This window comes from Sciurus vulgaris, assembly GCF_902686455.1.
Source record: "Sciurus vulgaris genome assembly, chromosome: 5".
In the NCBI taxonomy this organism is placed as follows: domain Eukaryota; kingdom Metazoa; phylum Chordata; class Mammalia; order Rodentia; family Sciuridae; genus Sciurus; species Sciurus vulgaris.
Genome location: NC_136465.1, coordinates 9,309,243 through 9,328,898, shown reverse-complemented (window position 1 = coordinate 9,328,898; position 19,656 = coordinate 9,309,243). Strand labels below are relative to the sequence as shown.

The following is a 19,656-nucleotide window of genomic DNA, read 5'->3' as shown; positions in this document are numbered from 1 at the left end:
GTATTCTTTATGTTATGTACTTCTTTATCAACTTTTAAGTGTCCATGCTACCATTTTAATTTTGATTTTGTTGTGGTTTAAAATAGTTGGTAAAGTTAAAATCAAGGCAATTTGCTTATTTGAAAAGTATTAATATTTTGATTTGTTTTTATATAGCAGCTTTATTGAGGCGTCATGTGTACACGGTAAACTGCACTCTTAAAGAGTTCATTTCCATGAGTTTTGACAGAGCCTGTGATACCGTCACCACAAAGTACAGAACATTTCTGCCACCTCAAAAGCTTCCTTATGTCCCTTTGTAGTCCATCCTCTCTACTCACTGCTCTAAAGCAAACCAGTGATCTGCTTTCTGTCATTATGAAATAGTTTTCATTTTCTAGAGTTTTATATAAGTGGAATTGTAGTATCTACATTTCTTGTGGTTTCTTTCACCCAGCATTATGATTTTGAGATTTATTTGTTTTGTCTCGCTTTTTAAGAGAAAACTAAAACTTAAGTAGAACAAATAAGGACTCTGGATAAGAATGCCAAGGTTTCTATGCCTTATTTTCTACATGTGTATAATAAAATGAGATTAGTATTAATAGTATCCCTTATGGAATTGTGAGAAAAAGAGAACGTTAACTGATTGATAAAATGAGGTAAAGTGTGTAAGGCACTTTCAACATTTCCTGTCCTACAGCGTCAGTAAATGCTAACTAAGATATAGCCCAAAGTATTTTAAGCTAGTAATTAGCAAAAACATAACTGGTAGCTTTAGGCTCAGTGCAAGCAGCACAAAATAGTCATTTATGGCAATTTTGTAATTCATGTTGGGGCCCTCAAGGAGGTTTGGTTAACATATTAACATCATGATACCCGATCAATATTTTACAAATTGGTGGTACAAAACAAGTTTGAGACATAAGTCATACATGTGCATAGGTGTGTGAGGTATGTACATATATCAGCATTTGACTGTAATGCATATTCAGCTTTTAATATGAAATAATTTTGGGTTCACCAGAAGTTGCAAAAATAATACAGACATTCTGTGTACCCTTGTGTCTATTTCTTGCCCCATTCTTACCATCTTATGTAAGTACTATACTATCAAAACCAGGAAATTGGTTCCATTTTCAGACCTCATCATATTTCATCAGTTTTTAGGTGTTTTTATCGTCTGTGTATAATTTGTGTGTGTGTGTGTACAGGTCTTGTCATTTTCATTTTAGCACATGTATAGATTTCTGTAACTACCGCTGTAATGAAAATACAGAGCTATTCTGTCACCACCAAGGAACACTCTTGTGCTTCCTCTTTCCTTCTTCCCCTTTCCTAATCCCAAACAACCACTAATCTGTTCTCCCTCCCTATAATTTTGTCCTATTAAGAATGATGTGTAGCAGAGGAGAGTCGGGGGAGGATGGTGAAATGAGACGGACATTATTACCCTATATACCTGCATTATTGCATGACTAGTGTGACTCTGCATCATGTACAGCCAGAGGAATGAGAAGTTGTGTTACATTTGTGTACAAAGTTTCAAAATGCATTCTGCTGTCATGTATAACTAATTAGAACAAATAAGTGGAAAAAAAAAAAAAGAACAGTTGAGTACCCATGTCTTAGACCATTTTGTGCTACTATAACAATATCAGACTAATTTATAAAGAACAATTTATTTTTTCATAGTCCTGAAGTCTGGGTAGTCTAAGATCAATGTGCGGGCATTCGGTGATGTTCTTCTTGCTATGTTTATGCCATGGTGGAAAGTGAAAGGGCAAGGGTGGGCAATGAGAGCACGGGTACATACATATTTGTGAGAGGGGGCCAAATTCTCTCTTGTATTTATAAGGAACCACTCCTGCAACATCTTAACAGTAACAGCATAAATCCTTTTGTGAGGGCAGAGCCCTCAGAGCCTACTCACCTCTTGAAAGGCCCACCTCTTAATCCTGTAACAGTGGCAGTTTTCCAGCATGCTTTTTGGAGATCACAATCAAAGGATGTCTTTTGAGATTGGCTTCTTTCTCTTAGCATAATGCCTTTGAGATTTATCCAAGTTGTTAAAAGTCTCATGCTGCTGCTTTTAATTGCTGAATAGTATTCCTCTTTAGAGATGTACCACAATTAGTTTAACCAGTTACCTGTTGAAGGACCTGTGGATTTTTTCTAGCAGTTCGATATTACAAATAAAGCTGGAATGAGTATTTGTAGACAGGTTTTTGTGTGGATTTGCTTTTCATTTCTCTGGGAAATGCTCAGGAATATGATTGCTGGATTGTATGGTAAGCATAGGTTTGGGTTTTTAAGAAATTGTTTAACTGTTTTCCATAGTGATCATAATATTTTACATTCCCACCAGCAATGTATGAAGAGATCTGCTCTCTTCCCACTATTTGGTATTATAACTAATTTTTAAACATTCTACTGTATGTAACGATATCTCATGTGGTTTCAATTTGCATTAATCTAATGGCTAATGATATTGAATGTCTATGTGCTTATTTGTCATTCATATATCCTCTTTGGTGAAATACCTGTTCATGTGCTTATTTTGCAAATGGATCATTGTTTTTTTGTTGTTGTCATTTTTTTTTTCTTTTTTGTTTTAACTTTTGAGTCTTGAAAGTTCTTTATATATTTTAGATGCAAATCTTTGATTGCATATGAGATTTGCAAATAGTTTATTCCAGTTCATAGCTTGTCTTTTCATCCTTTTAACAGGGTCTTTGGGAGAACAAAAGTTTCCAATTCTAATGAACTTCAGCCTACCAATTTTTTTTCTATTATGAATTGTGGTTTTAGTTTCATTTCTAAGAACTCTTCACCTTCCCTAGGTCTGGAAGATTTTCTCTCCTTTAAAAAATGCTTTATAATTTTATGTTTTATAGTGAAATCTGATAAATTTTAAGTTAAGTCAGGTGTGGTAGTGCATGCTTATAATCCCAGTGACTCAGGAAACTGAGGCAGGTGGATCGCAAGTTTGAGGCCAGCTTCATCAATTTAGCAAGACCCTCAGCAACTTAGTGAGATTCTGTCTCAAAATAAAAAGGACAGGGGTGTAGCTCTGTGATAAAGTGCCCCTGGGTTCAGTCCCCCATACAGTCCCCCCCATTTTTTGAGTTAATTTTTGTGTAAGATATTGGCAGTATTTGTGTTTATTTCTGGATTCTATGTCTTTATCTCTCAACTAGTTATCACACTTTTATTACTGTAGCTATATAGTAAGTCTTTAAATTGGTAACATCATTGTTCCCTCTGTATTCTCTTTCTTGTTTTTCACTTTTTAAATTTGTTCTTATTAGTTATACACAACAGTAGAATGTATTTTGACATATTATACATATAAGGAGCATAACTTCCCATTCTGGTTGTACCTGATGTGGAATTACATTGGTCGTGTATTCATATGTGCACACAGGACAGTAATGTCCAATTCATTCTACTATCTTTCCTATTCCCATTCCTCTTCTCTTCCCTTCATTCCGCTTTTTTTAATCCAAAGTACTTCTAATCTTCCCTTACCACCCTCCCCCAGTTGTTATTTAGCATCCGCACATCAGAGAAAACATTTGACCTTTGGTTTTTTTGAGATTGGCTTATTTTGCTTAGCATGATAGTCTCTAGTTTCCCATTTACCATTAAATGCCATAATTTCATTTCTCTCCTGCTCTTTGAATTCTTAAGTCCCTCTCCTTATTTTGCATTAGCAGTTCTCCAATAGCTTTAAATAGATAACTTGAAACTTTTTTACTCTAAGTTCTTAGTGAAAACTTTGTTTACCACAAACTATTCCATCACTTTTAGAAGTGAGTCACGTATAGTTTATTATTATATACCAGATAGTACATATTTTGTAGTTAACTTCTTTGACATCAATTTCTTTAATTGAAGTATAATTTTCTTATTACATTACCTACAGGAGCTCTTGGGAAATATTTATCAATGAAGAAGTAAATTAATTGATTCTTGCTCAGTAGAAAGGCCTGGTGGTAAGAATATCTATAACCAGTTTAAAATCAGCAGTGACTCAAACTACCATATAAACAAGTGGAAAAATGGTAAATAGTCAAAAACCCAGATGCACATTCTTGGGACAGTTGATCTGTCTCATCCCTCTGTCTGTGGTTATAATGGTTATTTTATTGTTGTTTTATGTTTGGGGCCACTGTCTTTCTCTTTGTTTCTTTAATATCAGATTACAGTGTTAGCTGAATTTACAACAAGTGATTTCAGTTTAAAGAACTGCTTTAAAAGTTTTTGAAATTGTAAAAAAAGAAGAAACTTTAAACCACAAATGGAGACACCTTTCTCTAACCCCAACATTCCAAATAACCATTGTGCATAACTTATCTTTCCCTCTTTTTCCTTTCCTCCTTTTACTGCTTGTCCTCTTTTCCATTTGATGCATGTTAATTGGAAAAAGTGTTGAAATTGAATATGTAAAAGAAAATTAAAATCTCTTATAATCTCACCACCAAGTAGTAGTCACTCTTCTGAGTTTGGCACTTATCTTTTGCAGAATTTTTCTTATTTAAAATTGGTCATGGCCTGGGGAGATAGCTCAGTTGGTAGAAAACTTGCCTTGCATGCACAAAGCCCTGGGTTCAGTCCTCAGCACCACAAAAATAAATAAATAAATAAAATTGGTCATATTATTATTAGTGGTTCTCAGCCCTGCCTATTCATTAATATCACCTGTAACACTTAAAATAAACACATAGATTCTGGTGTATACCAAATCACAATCTTTAGGGGCAGAGTTAAAAGGATCTTATTTTTAAAAAACCCCAAACTCCTCATTAGAAGTTTTTAAGAATCTTTTTTCAAGATGGATAAAAATGGAAGTAGAACTATTACAAAAGTTTTAACTTGTGTACAGCTCTTTATCTAATTATTCAATTTTATTTTTATAGCCATTCCACCCTATGGTGAATCTGGATTGTTCGAGGGATTTCCGGCCATTTCTTTGTGCACTCTATGCTCCAATTTGTATGGAATATGGACGTGTCACACTTCCCTGTCGTAGGCTGTGTCAACGGGCCTATAGTGAATGTTCAAAGCTCATGGAGATGTTTGGTGTTCCGTGGCCTGAAGATATGGAATGCAGTAGGTATGAAAATCATAGGCTTCCATTGGTTATTATGCGGCAATGTGTTTGTAAGCATTTCCTAACGGTGTGAGAATTTATTAGACTTTCTGAGAGTTTTGTATAAGTGAACATTAGTAATGATATACTATATTTCTTATAGTGTTTTATCCTATTCTAAATAGTTCAAGTATAAAGAATAATAAGGTGAAATCCTATGTACCTGTGATTATCTAGCTTTGTCCAGTATTAACATTTTGTAATATTATCTCAGATTTAAGAAATAAAACACTGTAGGTACATTTGGAGGTTCTTTCTTAGTAACTGTCTTGCCCTCATACCCTTCTTCCTTCCCAGGGATGAATCTGTTAAGCATTTCCACATTTTGTTTTATACTTAGTACATATATACCTGTTCACAAACAACATACTTTTTTTTTTTTTAATGTATCTGTCTTTGTATCTGTTGGTCTGGTTCATTTCTCTTAACTGCTAGTGCAAAGCTAATATCCTATAGTTATTTAGCCACCTGATGGTCATTTATGTTGTTCCCAGGTTTTTGTTAAAAGCAATATTCATTTCTCCTTCATTTTTAAAAGTAATTGTGTTTGTGATTTAGCAATAGCTGGTATCCTGGTATGGCAGGTCAAGAGAGCAAGAGACGCAAACTTTATTTTATAAGGGTGTGAACCCATAAGAGCTTTGTCTTTGTGACTTAATCACTTTCCCAAAGATCCCACCTCGGTGGGATTTAAGTTTCAATACATGATTTTGGGGAGACAATCAGGCCATAGCGTCATTCTTCAATTTTATGGACATTCTCATACTTCTGATCTTTTTTTTATTTTAAATAGCCCCCTTCCTAATCTCATTCATTTTTTTATTTAGCTTAAACTTTGTCACTTGAAATATCACTTTGTTAGCAATTTCAGCTCATTCTTTCCATTATTATTGTTCAGATCTGTAAATGGACTGATCTAACCAATTTTATACAAATTAATTATGATATATATTTAATGATTCTCAAGCAATAGCAGTTCTGTTTGTTATTTGTAACTATTTGTTTTGGTCAGTAAAATTCCTGTTCATTTCCCCCTCTAACACCTGTGCCAAACCTACATCACTTAACTTCAAGCTCATGTCCCACCTTTCTTCCTCTCAACCTCTACCTGTCCTGCTTTCCTGAAAGTCATTGAGACCATCTTGTGTTATTTCTTGTATCTCAGACCAATCCTTCCCAATTTCTTTCTTGTATTTTCTTCCTCTTTCTGTCACTTGCACAGTGGTGCTTCCCAAACTTCATTTCCTGTTTTATTTGATTCTACAGCTTTTTCTGGAGACTCACGTCAGTGATTTTAAACTTTCATTTGTATACTGATGACTCCTAAACTTATAGCTGTAACTTTGATATCTCCCTGCTAAGTTCCAAACTTGCATATCCATCAGCAATCAGAAGTTGTAGCTCGAATTTGTCTCATACCTCCATTTCAACATGCCTAAAATCAATTTTATTCCTGGGCTCTTTTTTTTTTTTTTTAAATAACCTGGAAGTCATCTTCTAGTCTTCCTTCATTGACTTCAACCCCCACATGTAATCAGTTATAAATATTGTTGCTTTTCTCTATTTGCATATCTCTCATTCTCGTTACCTTATTTGGCTTTTTAAATTTAATTTATTTTAAAAATTCATTCTGTTCTGATTTCCCTGTCCCCATTTTCATCCAGCTCAAATCTGTCTTCTACACTGTTCCTAGTTATCTTTTTGATTACTTGTATTAGGGTTATATGAATATATTCAATTAATGTCCATTAGTGCAACAAATATTAATTGAATGTCTTCAGTGTGCCAGACATTATTCTAATGTTGAAGTGAACAAAAAAGAAGTCTCTGTTTTTATGGAGCTAAAATTCTGTTGGTGGTGGTAAGTGAAGTATCAAATAGTTAACGTCAGATAGTAATGAATTATAATAAGAAAATATAGTGTTAGGTGATAGTGATACCATAGAGGGGAGCAGAGAGGGACTTTTCTGTAGCCCTCAGGGGAAGGCCTTTTGATAAGGAGGTTTTAGACCAAGGACCTAAATTAAGTGAGAGGACAAATGATAACAGGTATCTGACAATCCAGGCAGCGGAAACAGTAGCAAGTGCAGAGGCTCTGAAGTTTGAAGCATACTTGGAAAATTCAGAGAACAGGAGACCAAAGAGGCTAGAGCCAGGTGAGTGAGGGAGAATGGAAGGAAATAAGATAAGAAGTTTGGGGGCTGGGAATCTATATAACTACCAGGGAATTTGGATTTGACTCTGAATGAGATGGGAAACCAGGAGATTTTGAGCAGAAGTTGTTTGTCTGTAAAGGTTCACTCTGGAACTGGGGGTGCAGCTCAGTGGTAGAGCACTTTCCTAATATACATGAGACCCAGGGTTTGATCCTCAGCATTGCCAAAAATCAAGGGGAAAAAAGTTAACTCTGACTGCCATGTGGAAATGGAGACAATTCGGACATTGCCCCCCAGAAAACTTAAGTAAGAGGTACCCATGGCTCAGACTAGGTAGCAGCAATAGAGAAAATGAGAACTTTAGATTCTGGATATATTGCAAAGTAGAATGACAGAAATTGCTACTAAATTGTGAGGTAATGAGAGAGAAGGGACTTCAAGGATGACCCCAAGGCAACTGGAAGAATGAAATCACCACTTACTGTAGGTGGGGAAACCTGAGGCATGGAAGTCAAGTGTTCGATATTAGAAAGGTTAAAGATTGAGATGCCTATTAGATATTCAAGTATATATATTTACTTGACAGTTTGCAGATACAAATATATCCATAGAAAATATATAGTATTACTTTGTATGACTATATATTTTATATCAACATGCATACACATATTTTTGCAATAAGCATACCTCTCTAACCTCATCTGTAACAAGTCATCCGTTGATAGAAAACACATCCTGGTCAAGCATTCCATGCCTTTGCTTGCATTTGCTTCCTGGAATACTGATTGGCTTACTACTGATACTGATACTGATTCACAAGCCTGCATGAGGTACTTGCTCTGTGAAGTCTTTTTTCTTTTTTTTGGGTGCTGGGGATCGAACCCAGGACCTTCTGCTTGCAAGGCAAGCACTCTACCGACTGAGCTATCTCCCCAGCCCCTCTGTGAAGTCTTTAATAAACCCTTTCCCCTGATCTAATTAATCCTTGTCTTTGTTATTTTTATGCCTTCTATAGATGTTGATTGTCTCATGTATTACACTGGTATATTTTGTGGTGTTTATATAAGTTTGTGTCTCTTTCTGAACTCAAAGATGGAGGGCCTGGTTTTGTTTTGTTTTATCTTAGCCTCAACACACTGCATCAATAAATACTTGATGCAACAAGCTTTTGTAGTTTGGCCCTATAATTCCAAGCCCTGTGAAGAAAATGGTTTGTATTAGAAAATAAAAGAATTTGAAGATTTTAATCAACAATGATTATGCATGTATCTGGCAAACTTTACATTAGTGACAGTTTCTTGGAAACTATTTGATGCACATAAGATGGTAAACAGCTAGTAATTGGGAGTCTGAAGGCAAAAAAATTGAAGATGAAGGGAATTCGTGGGAATGTTGTCTTTAGTTACTTAAGTTTGTGTGCCATAGAATTTTGTTTTTTTAAAAAATATTTTAGTTGTCTATGGACACAGTACCTTTATTTTATTTCATTTTATTCATTTTTATGTGGTGCTGAAGGTTGAACCCAGTGCCTCGCACATGCCAGGCAAGCACTCTACCACTGAGCTACACCCATTTTCTTTGTGAGGCTGTTACACTTTACCAAGTCTGTGGATCATTTTTCGTTTGTTTGTTATTTCCACAATCCCAGAGTGCTGGGGACTCGAACCCAGGCCTCCAGCATGAGAGGCAGGCACTCTACGAGATGGGCTAACTGGCCTGCACTTGTGGATCATTTTTCTATGGAAACTTGTTAAAATACAAATTTATGAACCTTAATCACAAGCATTCTGAAATATGGTTTGTGGTGGTAGAGACCAAGAATTTACTTTTAAAAAATTCCTAAGTTTTGGGCTGGAGTTACAACTCAGTGGTAAAGCACTTGCCTGGCATGTGTGAGGCACTGAGTTTGATTCTCAGCAATTGCATATAAATAAATAAAGTTCAATCGACAACTAAAAAAATATTTTTAAAAATCTCCCAAGTTTTTCTTATGTACATATAAGTGTGAAAATAACTGAATTAGAGACTACAAGGGGTTGAAGAGAAATCAGGGATGGTAGGAAAGAACTAGGTGATATCAAGAGACCTTAGAAGCCCTTTAATTAGTTGATAGGATAAGTAGACAATGAGTGTGAAATGGAAAGAGAAGATCTAAAAACTGAACCACTTGCAAGAAGCTTTTTTCTTTTCTTTTCTTTTCTTTTTTTTTTTTTTTTTCCACTGGGGATCGATCCCAGGGCCTTACACATGCTAGGCAAGCACTTACCACTGAGCTACATCCCCAGGCCTTTTGATTTATTTTGAAACAGGATCTTTCTAAACTGCCCAGGATGGCCCCAAACTTGCAATCCTGCCTTAGTCTCCCAATCCAAGTAGCTGGAATTACTGGTGTGCACTTAACTGATTTGTAAGGCTATTCAATGCTAATCTGACTCACAGCACCTTGGGTTGTACATTTAGGGATGATTTTTAACCCTTAGGCGTAACCTTTCAGCTGCTTTTCTGTTGGAATTATAATTGTACCTATGTATTTTCGTATTTTGAAATCATTCAGTCTTAACTGTGTGTCGTAATAAATACTCAGTACGGTTCATAGTATAGCTGCATTTTACTATTTTATCAAGTACTGATTTTGAAGGTAAAACAAAATTAAGTTTAAAACCATGTCATTTCTTGGTCAAGTGTGGTAGTCTGATTCAATGGCTCACAAACAAGATACTGCATTCACTTTATTCCTACTTCCACAATTGCCCTCCAAGGACATAGAAATAAGTAAGGTCATGGGTCCCAAACTTGGAAATTGAAATGTTAAGTGGCAGTACATTTCCCTGTAAGTAAAAATGGTTCTCATCTTGTGTTTTTTAGGTTTCCGGATTGTGATGAGCCATATCCTCGACTTGTGGATCTGAATTTAGTTGGAGATCCAACTGAAGGAGCCCCAGTGGCAGTGCAGAGGGATTATGGTTTTTGGTGTCCCCGAGAGTTGAAAATTGATCCTGATCTTGGTTATTCTTTTTTACACGTGCGTGATTGTTCACCTCCTTGTCCAAATATGTACTTTAGGAGAGAAGAACTGTCATTTGCTCGCTATTTCATAGGTTTGATTTCAATCATTTGCCTTTCTGCCACATTGTTTACTTTTTTAACTTTTTTGATTGATGTCACAAGATTCCGTTATCCTGAAAGGCCCATTATATTTTATGCAGTCTGCTACATGATGGTATCATTGATTTTCTTCATTGGGTTTTTGCTTGAGGACCGAGTAGCCTGCAATGCATCTAGCCCTGCACAGTATAAGGCTTCCACAGTGACACAAGGATCTCATAATAAAGCCTGTACCATGCTTTTTATGGTACTCTATTTTTTCACAATGGCTGGCAGCGTGTGGTGGGTAATTCTTACCATCACATGGTTTTTAGCAGCTGTGCCAAAGTGGGGTAGTGAAGCCATTGAGAAGAAAGCACTGCTATTTCATGCCAGTGCATGGGGAATTCCTGGAACTCTGACTATCATCCTTTTAGCGATGAATAAAATCGAAGGTGACAATATTAGTGGCGTGTGTTTTGTTGGCCTCTACGATGTTGATGCATTGAGATATTTTGTTCTTGCTCCCCTCTGCCTGTATGTGGTAGTTGGGGTTTCTCTCCTTTTAGCTGGCATTATATCTCTGAACAGAGTTCGAATTGAGATTCCATTAGAAAAGGAGAACCAAGATAAATTAGTGAAGTTTATGATCCGGATTGGTGTTTTCAGCATTCTTTATCTGGTACCACTCTTGGTTGTAATTGGATGCTACTTTTATGAGCAAGCTTACCGTGGCATCTGGGAAACAACATGGATACAAGAACGCTGCAGAGAATATCACATTCCATGTCCATATCAGGTAAGGGAAACCTTGTTATAATTTCAGAATGTGTTATAGTAAAAAGAAGGTATAGTACTATGAAGAGTTAATCTTAGCTGTTTCTTAAAAACTCTTCATGAGTTTTCAACTTCTACAATTTATTTTTTTTAACTAGTGCATTTTAGTTATAAAGAATAATGAGTTTCATTGTATACATTGAAATTTAAAATGGAGATAATTAACATATTGTAGTAAGTATGTAATATACATGTTTGTGTAGACATCTTCATTTTAAAAAATGTTTTACATTTCTAAACTATGGGCTTTTAAGTGATCTATTTCCATTATTGTAAAACAGTTGTATGTATTGATTCTTTAGTCCAGGTTTTATTCAGGTGTGGTGGTACATTCCTATAATCCCAGGGGCTCAGGAGGCTGAGGCAGGAGGATCACAAGTACAAAGCTAACCTCAGCAATTTTTGAGACCCTGTCTCAAAATAAAAAATAAAAAGGGCTGGGATGTGGGTCAGTGGTTGAGCACCTCTGGGTTCATTCCCCAGTACCAAAAAGGCGGGGTTGGGCTGGGGTGTGGCTCCACTGGTTAAGTACCTCTGGGTTCAATCCCTGGTCCAAAAAAAAAACAAAAAAGAATAGAAGCCCACATTTGTAGGGGAGAAATATTGTACCAATTCTGATAAGAAGGCATTGTCTTTGATGGAAATTTTACTGATGATCAGATAAGGAAGTAATTGTTACAGTTCTGCAAAAATAATAGAAAACAATTATATATAGCGGGCTGGGGAGATAGCTCAGCTGGTAGAATGCTTGCCTTGCAAGCACAAGGCCCTGAGTTCGATCCCCAGGACCGCAAAAAAAAAAAGAAAAAAAAGAAAGAGAACAATTATATAAACTTGTGGTCTTATGTTTTCTTCTTTGCATATTGAATACTTTATGATGTATTTTTGGGTTTAAAGATTTCCAATCCTTTGTTAGTCATAGAATTTTAGCTCTAGAAAGATCTTCAAAGTTTGTTTATTAGAATTCCCCCTCTAAAGTTTCTTTTTTTTTTTTTTTTTTGCAGTGCTGGGGATTGAACCCAGGGCCTTGTGGTTGCAAGGCAAGCACTCTACCAACTGAGCTATATCCCCAGCCCTAAAGTTCTTAAACATCATCTCCTTTGAAGCTTAGAAATCACCTCACAGTGATTTGCTCAGGCTTAGTAAGTGACCACCTGGGATTTAGGAGGTACATAGTCAAGGAAAATAGCTCTCAGGAGTTGATGCTGAGTATCCCTCCACCCTAAATCCTTCTCTAGAACCTATGCCTCTAGCCATTATCCTCTTCCTGCCTTTTAAAACAAGTTTTCAGAGAATACCCTAACTCAGTTTCTCTTGGTTGTGCACCAGGTGTCCTGGTTTCAAAGTGCACTGGCTACCTTCCCGTCTCCCAACCCTTATCTTTCTCTAGTATCTTTTCAATACTTTATTAAAGTACTTATGTATTATAGATAATTTGATTTACTTGTCTTTTTCCTCTACTAGAGTAAACTTTACAAGCAAGATCAATTTTTTTTTCTAATTTTTTTTTTTTTTTTTTTTTAGTTGTCAATGAATCTTTTATTTTCTTTATATGTGGTGCTGAGTCTCGAACCCAGGGCCTCACACATGCCAGGCAAGTGCTATACCACTGAGCCACAACTCCAGCCCCAAGATCTTTATTTATTTATATATTTATGAATATTTTTTAGTTGTTGATGGACCTTTATTTTTATTTATTTATTTATGTGTGAAGCCAAGTATCAAACCCAGGGCCTCACACATGTGAGGCAAGCACTCTGCCACTGAGCCACAACCCCAGCCCAGTCTTTTTTATTTTTTGAATACATATTCAATAGGTTAGTAAATGATAGCCATGAGAATGTGGGGGCATAGTTTAAGAAGGGACATTTTAAAGAAACGCTAACAGTGATACTGGGGACCCTGAGTATGGGGTTAGTACGTGGTCAGTGCTTACATTCAGTGACTGAGAATGCCAGCTTCCCATTTCCTTTGTGGTAGGAATCATCCTGTACAAATTATATTTTTATCATTTAATAATTAATAGCTATTTTTTTTAATAAACCAACTCATAATTTAGGGAAAAATGAATAATTGAAATTCAATTAAATTTCTTGGTAGAGTTGCTTACTAAAAACTTAGGGAGATTTCAGACCTGAAGATAAGTAATCAAAATTTGCCTCAACTGAGAGAAAAAGATGATTGAATTACATCAAATGCTCCCCCAAACAAGTTGTCTAGGATTCAAAATATATTATCTTAGGGATATTGAATAAATAATGTTTGACTATGAAATAATTTTTAAAAATACCAAACCTTGCCGAGCATGGTAACGCACACCTATAATCCCAGCAACTCAGGAAGCAGAGGCAGGAGGATCACAAGTTCCAGGCCAGCTTGGGCAACTCAGCTAGCAAGACCCTGTGTCAAAACAAAAACAAACCTTAGACATATAAATTAGTAAATGAGAGTAGGCAGGATTTGCTCTTCTTGAGACATTCCTAAAATTATTTTAGCATCTTTAGAACCAGCTTGAGCTACACAGACATGTATGTGTGTATGTATGTTTTTCTGTATAGTCATAAGTTTAAAATGTCCTTTAATGAATTATTTCCAACATGTAAAAGAATAGAGAATGATAATAACGAAAGTATTAAGCTGTAAGATCGAGAACAGGAATCTTAGCTTCATATCTTATTTTCATGATTTATTAGTTTTATAATCTTGAGCTAACTTCACTTCTTTCTGCTTCAGTTTTTCATTTATAAAATAAGGATAGTAATAGCATCTACCTTCTATGGTTATTTTTTGGTTTGTTGTTTTTCTTAATAGAAAAATAAATTAGACATGTGCCTTCTGTATAGTCAGTGCTTAGGTGTTAGCTCCGTTCTTACTCTCTCTTCTATTGTTGCTATGTATATTATGTATACTATATTGTTGCTGTTGTATATTATGTATACTATATATTATATATGTGATTTTTTTTTAAAACTACCCAATACCAAGCTTTAACAAATGCTATATTTGCTTAAGACTTTTTGAAGAAATATTACAGATTTAGCTAAAGCTTCCTGTATACCCTTCCCTATTACTCCTGTTCTTTTTTTGGTGGGAGGGCATAGGTACTGGGGATTGAATTTAGGAGCACTCAAGCACTGAGTCACATCCCCAGCCCTGTTTTGTATTTTACCTAGAGACAGTAATTCACTGAGTTGCTTAGCATCTCTAGGTTGCTGAGGCTGGCTTTGAACTCCCAATCTTCCTGTCTCAGCTTCTCAAGCTCCTGGGGTTACACGCATGTGCCACCTTGCCCAGCTCCTCCTGCTCTTACTCCCTACTCAGAGTGAGCCATCATCCTTGAGTATATCATTTCCTTCAAAGATTATACAATTAGAAATATGTATATAGGTCTAAAACTTATTGTACATAGTATATAAATTATGTATATTTTGTTTTTGAGATGTAATTACATTAGTACCACAACTCTAGTTGTTGTTCTTCCTTTTTTTTTTTTTTTTTTTTCCTGGTACCAGGGATTGAACCCAGGGGTACTTAACCACTAAGCCGCATCCCCACCTCTTTTTATTTTGAGGCAGGGGTCTTGCTAAGTTGCTTACAGCCTTGCTAGATTGCTGAGGCTGGCTTTGAATTTGTGATCCTCCTGTTTCAGCTTCCCAAGCTGCTGGAATTACAGGCATCTGTCTAGTTCATTTTTTAAAAAATGTCTTTTCTTTTAAGGAAGTTTATATTATAAAATATTTGAAATATATAGAAGTATAGGAAAATAAATACCCATGTTCTGCTAACCCAACTATCTTGAAGTCTTAACATTATGTCAAATACATCTATAGCTGTGTGTCCATCTATGGAAGAAAGATATATTTGATGACTCCTCTGTTCTCTTTTGTATCACCATTCCCTTCCCATCTCCCTGCCCAGAGATAACCCTTATCATAAATAGGGTATTTATCACTCTCCCAAATGTTTTTTGCCTTCACTAAATGTTTATGTCCATAAAACTTGCTGTTTCTTAAGTTTTAAAAATACATGTAATAAGATCATTCTGTATCTTGCTTTTTGGGGGCGGGGAGTTACTGGGGATTGAACTCAGGGCCACATGACTACTGAGCCACATCCCCAGCCCTATTTTGTATTTTATTTAGAGATAGGGTTTCACCAAGTTGCTAGCACCTTGCTTTTGCTGAGGCTGGCTTTGAACTCTCTATCATCCTGCCTCAGTCTCCTGAGCTGCTGGGATTACAGGCAGGCGCCACCTCACCCAGTTTGTATCTTTTTTCACTCATTTATGTTTGAGACTATACTTCAGTATGTGTACTGCGCAGTAGTATGTTCTTGTATAAATGTACTGCAATTACTCATGTTTTTCTATTGATGGATATATAGTTTCTTAATTTTTCTGCACTCTTATAAACCATTTTGCAGCAAAATTCTTACTGTACTCATTTATCCTGCACATGAATAAAAGTTTCCGTGAATTGTTTACCAAAAGTGGAATTGTTGCGTTGTAAGATACGAGCATCTTCAACTCAAGTGGTTACTTCATTTATTTTCTCTTCAGGAGTTTGAACTTTCCTTTTCTCCCCATCCAGTGTTCTCAGGCTTTAAAGTTTTTGCCAGCCTTTGAAATGGTATCTCAGTGATTTAGCAATTGGCATTTCCCTTATTAGTAATAAGATTGTGTGTTTTCATATGTTTTTTTGGCCATTTGGAATTTCTCTTCTGTGATTTACCATTGGTTAACTTTGTCCATTACTCTGTTAGGTTATTTGCTTTTTGTTGTTGCTTACATGTTCTTGGTATTCTTTGTCAGTTATTTGCATTGCAGATCTCTTCTGCTCTCTAGCTTTTCACTTTTTTTATGCTTTCTTTGTCTTTTGTGTTTTAAAATTGTTTTAAAATCCTGCCTTTAAAGTCATAAAAGTTCTGCCATGTTTTTTCTAGCAGTTTTTACAATTTACTTTGATTCATTTCTCTAATCCCTTAACATTTATTTTTGTTTCTGTTATAAGGAACATAATTTTATTTTTCCAGATAAGTAAGCAGTGTGCTTTCTGCAGTTTGTCGAATTACAACACAACCTCTGTCAGCTGCAGTTTCATTTTTAGATGCTTTTGTTCCATTGGTTCATTTGTTTAACAGTGTTTTGGTTCTACGTTTCCCCTACACTGTTCTTCAAAATTATTTTAGTTGCTTTTGGCATTTTTCTAGATAAATTTTAGAATGAATTTTCTATGAGAAAATGTGATTTTGATTAAAATTGTTCTATATTTATAAATGAATTTGGAAAATAGCTATCCTTGTAGTACTGAATATTAATATCTTCTTATTTATGTTCTTGTTCCTTCATTTGTTGCTGGGTACCTTATTGTTACAACTGTGTAACACTCCATTACATTTTTTAAATTGGTTATTGCTGGTGTGCAAGGATGCCACTGGTTGCTTTTGTATATTTATCTTATATTGAACATCTGTGCTGAATTTTTTATTAGTTCCAATTATGTATAGATTCTTAGATATTCTTTGTAGAAATCTTTGTTATTTTTATTTTTTTAGTTGTAGGTGGACATAACACCTTCATTCTACTTATTCATTTTTATGTAGTGCTGAGAATCGAACCCGGTGCCTCACCCGTGCTAGGCAAGCACTCTACCACTGACTTACAAAGCCAGCCCTCTTGGTAGAAATCTTGTCTGCAAATAAGGACAGATTTGTCTCTTGCTGTTTTTCTAATTCTTATATAAGAACTGTATGTTCTTTGAAGGATTTGGCACATCCTCCTGTAAAGCTGTGCAACTGTCCTGCTATCTTTGAGGAAGAGGAAAGGTGTGAAAGATAGTTGTTGGTAGTGGTTTTGTTGAGGACTTTTATTTCTTCTTGAGGGACTTCCTGTAATTTGTATTTTCTTGGAGAAGTATTTCATCTCGCTTTACAAATACATTGTCATTAAGTTTGTACATTTTTTTGTTCCTCATGTATGTATATTTTCTTTCGCCCCTTGATCAAGGTTATCTTTTTGGTTCAATTATTTCTGTTCTTATTTCATTCTTACTGCTTTCTTTAGAATTACTTTTTCTATGATCTTGAATTGAAAGCTTAACTCATTTATTGTATTTCCTAATTTTAAAAATGCATTTGATAACTAATTTGAAATTTTACCAAAAAAATCATTACTCACTGGGTGGTCACTCATTCTATTTCCCATATTTGGTTCCAAGCAACTCTGATATTCTTTTTCTTTCTTTCTTTCTTTCTTTTTTTTAGGGGGTGGGGCGGGGGGGCAAGTACCAAAGATTGAACTCAGGGGCCCTTGACCACTGAGCCACATCCCCAGCCCTGTTTTATATTTTATTTAGAGATAGGGTCTCACTGAGTTGCTTAGCATCTTGCTTTTGCTGAGGCTGGCTTTGAACTCGAGATCCTCCTGCCTCAGCCTCCCAAGCCCCTGGGATTACAGGTGTGCACCCAGCTTCTTTTTCTGTCGTGTGTGTGTGAACTTTTTGTTCAAGTTAGAGAATCTTTGACTTTTCTTTCAGAGAAAGGTTTTCTGAAACTTGATGGAAGGGACATTTTTCACACCAACACCCATGATTAATAAAACTTGGATACTTACATTTTTTTATTCCCTTCAGTGTGTGTTTTTATTCCAGAATTAGTATTAAGCTTTCTCTTTAACATAATAGTTGAGAGGATATTTGGAAAGTGGGTGCATGTATTACTGTTCAAAAAAGATAAAGTGCTGTATTATTTGTTTATTATTTTTATGGACTTCATTGTGTGTGAAATCTGTGATCTTATTTCATAACCACAATACCCTTATGAAATTTATAGTACGACTTCATTCCTCCCTCCCATAAAGCATTTGAAGCAGAAGGAAGTCATGTGGCTACCCAGAGTCACATTAGCTGGGGGGGTCCGTAAACTATGGCCTACCCAACTGTAGCCCATTTGTTTGCTTGCTTTTATTGTAATCTTACATGTACATGTGTGGGTGTATAAATATATTTCATAAAGTTTACCACTTCATCAGGTAAATTTTACATTCATGTTGTGCAGCCTTCACCATCCATCCCAGAAGCTTTTTCATCTTCCCAAGTGGATGCTAATTGTTAAATAATAATTCTCTGTTCCTCCTTCCCTCGACCCCTGGCAACCTCCATTCTACTGTCTGTCTCTAGGAATGTGACTACTCTAGGGACCTCAAATAAGTGGAATTATGTGATATTTATCCTACTTTATGCTTTTTGAATATTCAAATATTAGTATATTAATTTTCATTCAAAATTGTATTTTAGAGAAATATTTTTAGACTTGTGAATTGAGAACCACTGATACTAAGTTCCCATTTGAAGTAATGGCCATACATAATTGAATGAGGTTTGCTATTATTGAGCATGTCTAAAAAACACATAGAGGATTTGATGATAATTCCTAATGAGAACATTTTTAAGTGTATTAAGCAATGATGGGGTCAATCCTTGGGAGACTTAGAGGAAATAATATTTGAATTGTATTTTATTGAAAATAAGAAGGTTGCTTTATAGTCATTTTATATTACAGAAATGTTCAAATATCTGAAAAATCAATCTGTAAGAAGTGGTTTATCACATTGTTTCAAAATACCAATTGGGTTTAATGCAAATTGCATATATATATGGACTCGTTATCAAGCATTTTAATATCTTTATATGAATGTTCTTACCCAAGACAGAATTACTACCTAGATTTAAAAAATACTTCATACTAATTGTTTTTAGCAAAATGCTAATTTTTAAATGTGTATTAAGTGATATTTGAAAAAGTAATATTTAGTGCCTAAATTCAGAATTATGTAATATATCCGAAGTAGTCAAAGTAATGTTTATTTCATAATTTAAAAATAGTTTACTCTAGAATTTTTTTATCATATTTATTTTTAAATGTTTGTAATTTTCCAGATACTTGCAGGGGGGTGGTTTCCCTTTAATTTAATAATCCCTTCTATTTAGTGCCTTCTAAGAGACTCAAAGCATTTTATGAGTTAAAATTCTCAAAGGTTATGGGTATATTCTATACTAGTTTTGCATATGGCATAAGATTGGTTAAAAACTGGACTTGAGGGCTGGGGGGTAGCTAAGTAGTAGAGCATTTGCCTGGCATGTACTTGACCCAGCACCCTCTCCCCTTCCACCACAACACAAATGATATGAAAACTGGGCTTAATGTGAGACAGGCTGGGTTTAGATTCTGGCTTTACCATTTCTTCATGTAAAATGCAGGAAATAATGTTAAAATAATGTTTATGTCATGAATGGCTATGAAGATTAAGATAAATGTAAACTTCTTACTAAAGTACCTTGCACAAAGCAAAATTTCAATATTAATCTAAGTTGTTATAAGTACATAATTCTTGAGTGTTGAGTATCAGAATCATCTTTTTAAGTGTTGATTTTCAAAAGCATACATTTC

The 19,656-nt window shown here is 35.3% G+C and overlaps 1 protein-coding gene across 5 annotated transcripts in view; it reads left to right on the top strand.

Annotated features, from left to right (window-relative positions):
• Window positions 1–19,656, top strand: part of FZD3 (frizzled class receptor 3) — a 71,682-nt gene that overhangs the window by 15,408 nt on the left and 36,618 nt on the right. For 4 of the 5 annotated variants that reach the window (XM_079139940.1, XM_079139942.1, XM_079139941.1 and 1 more), the window contains 2 exons: window positions 4,902–5,098; window positions 10,156–11,173. In XM_079139940.1, the coding sequence (XP_078996066.1) occupies window positions 4,902–5,098; window positions 10,156–11,173 (1,215 nt within the window). Of the gene's footprint in view, window positions 1–4,901; window positions 5,099–6,680; window positions 8,121–10,155; window positions 11,174–19,656 lie in introns of those variants that run through there. The other variant, XM_079139944.1, reaches the window with a different exon arrangement.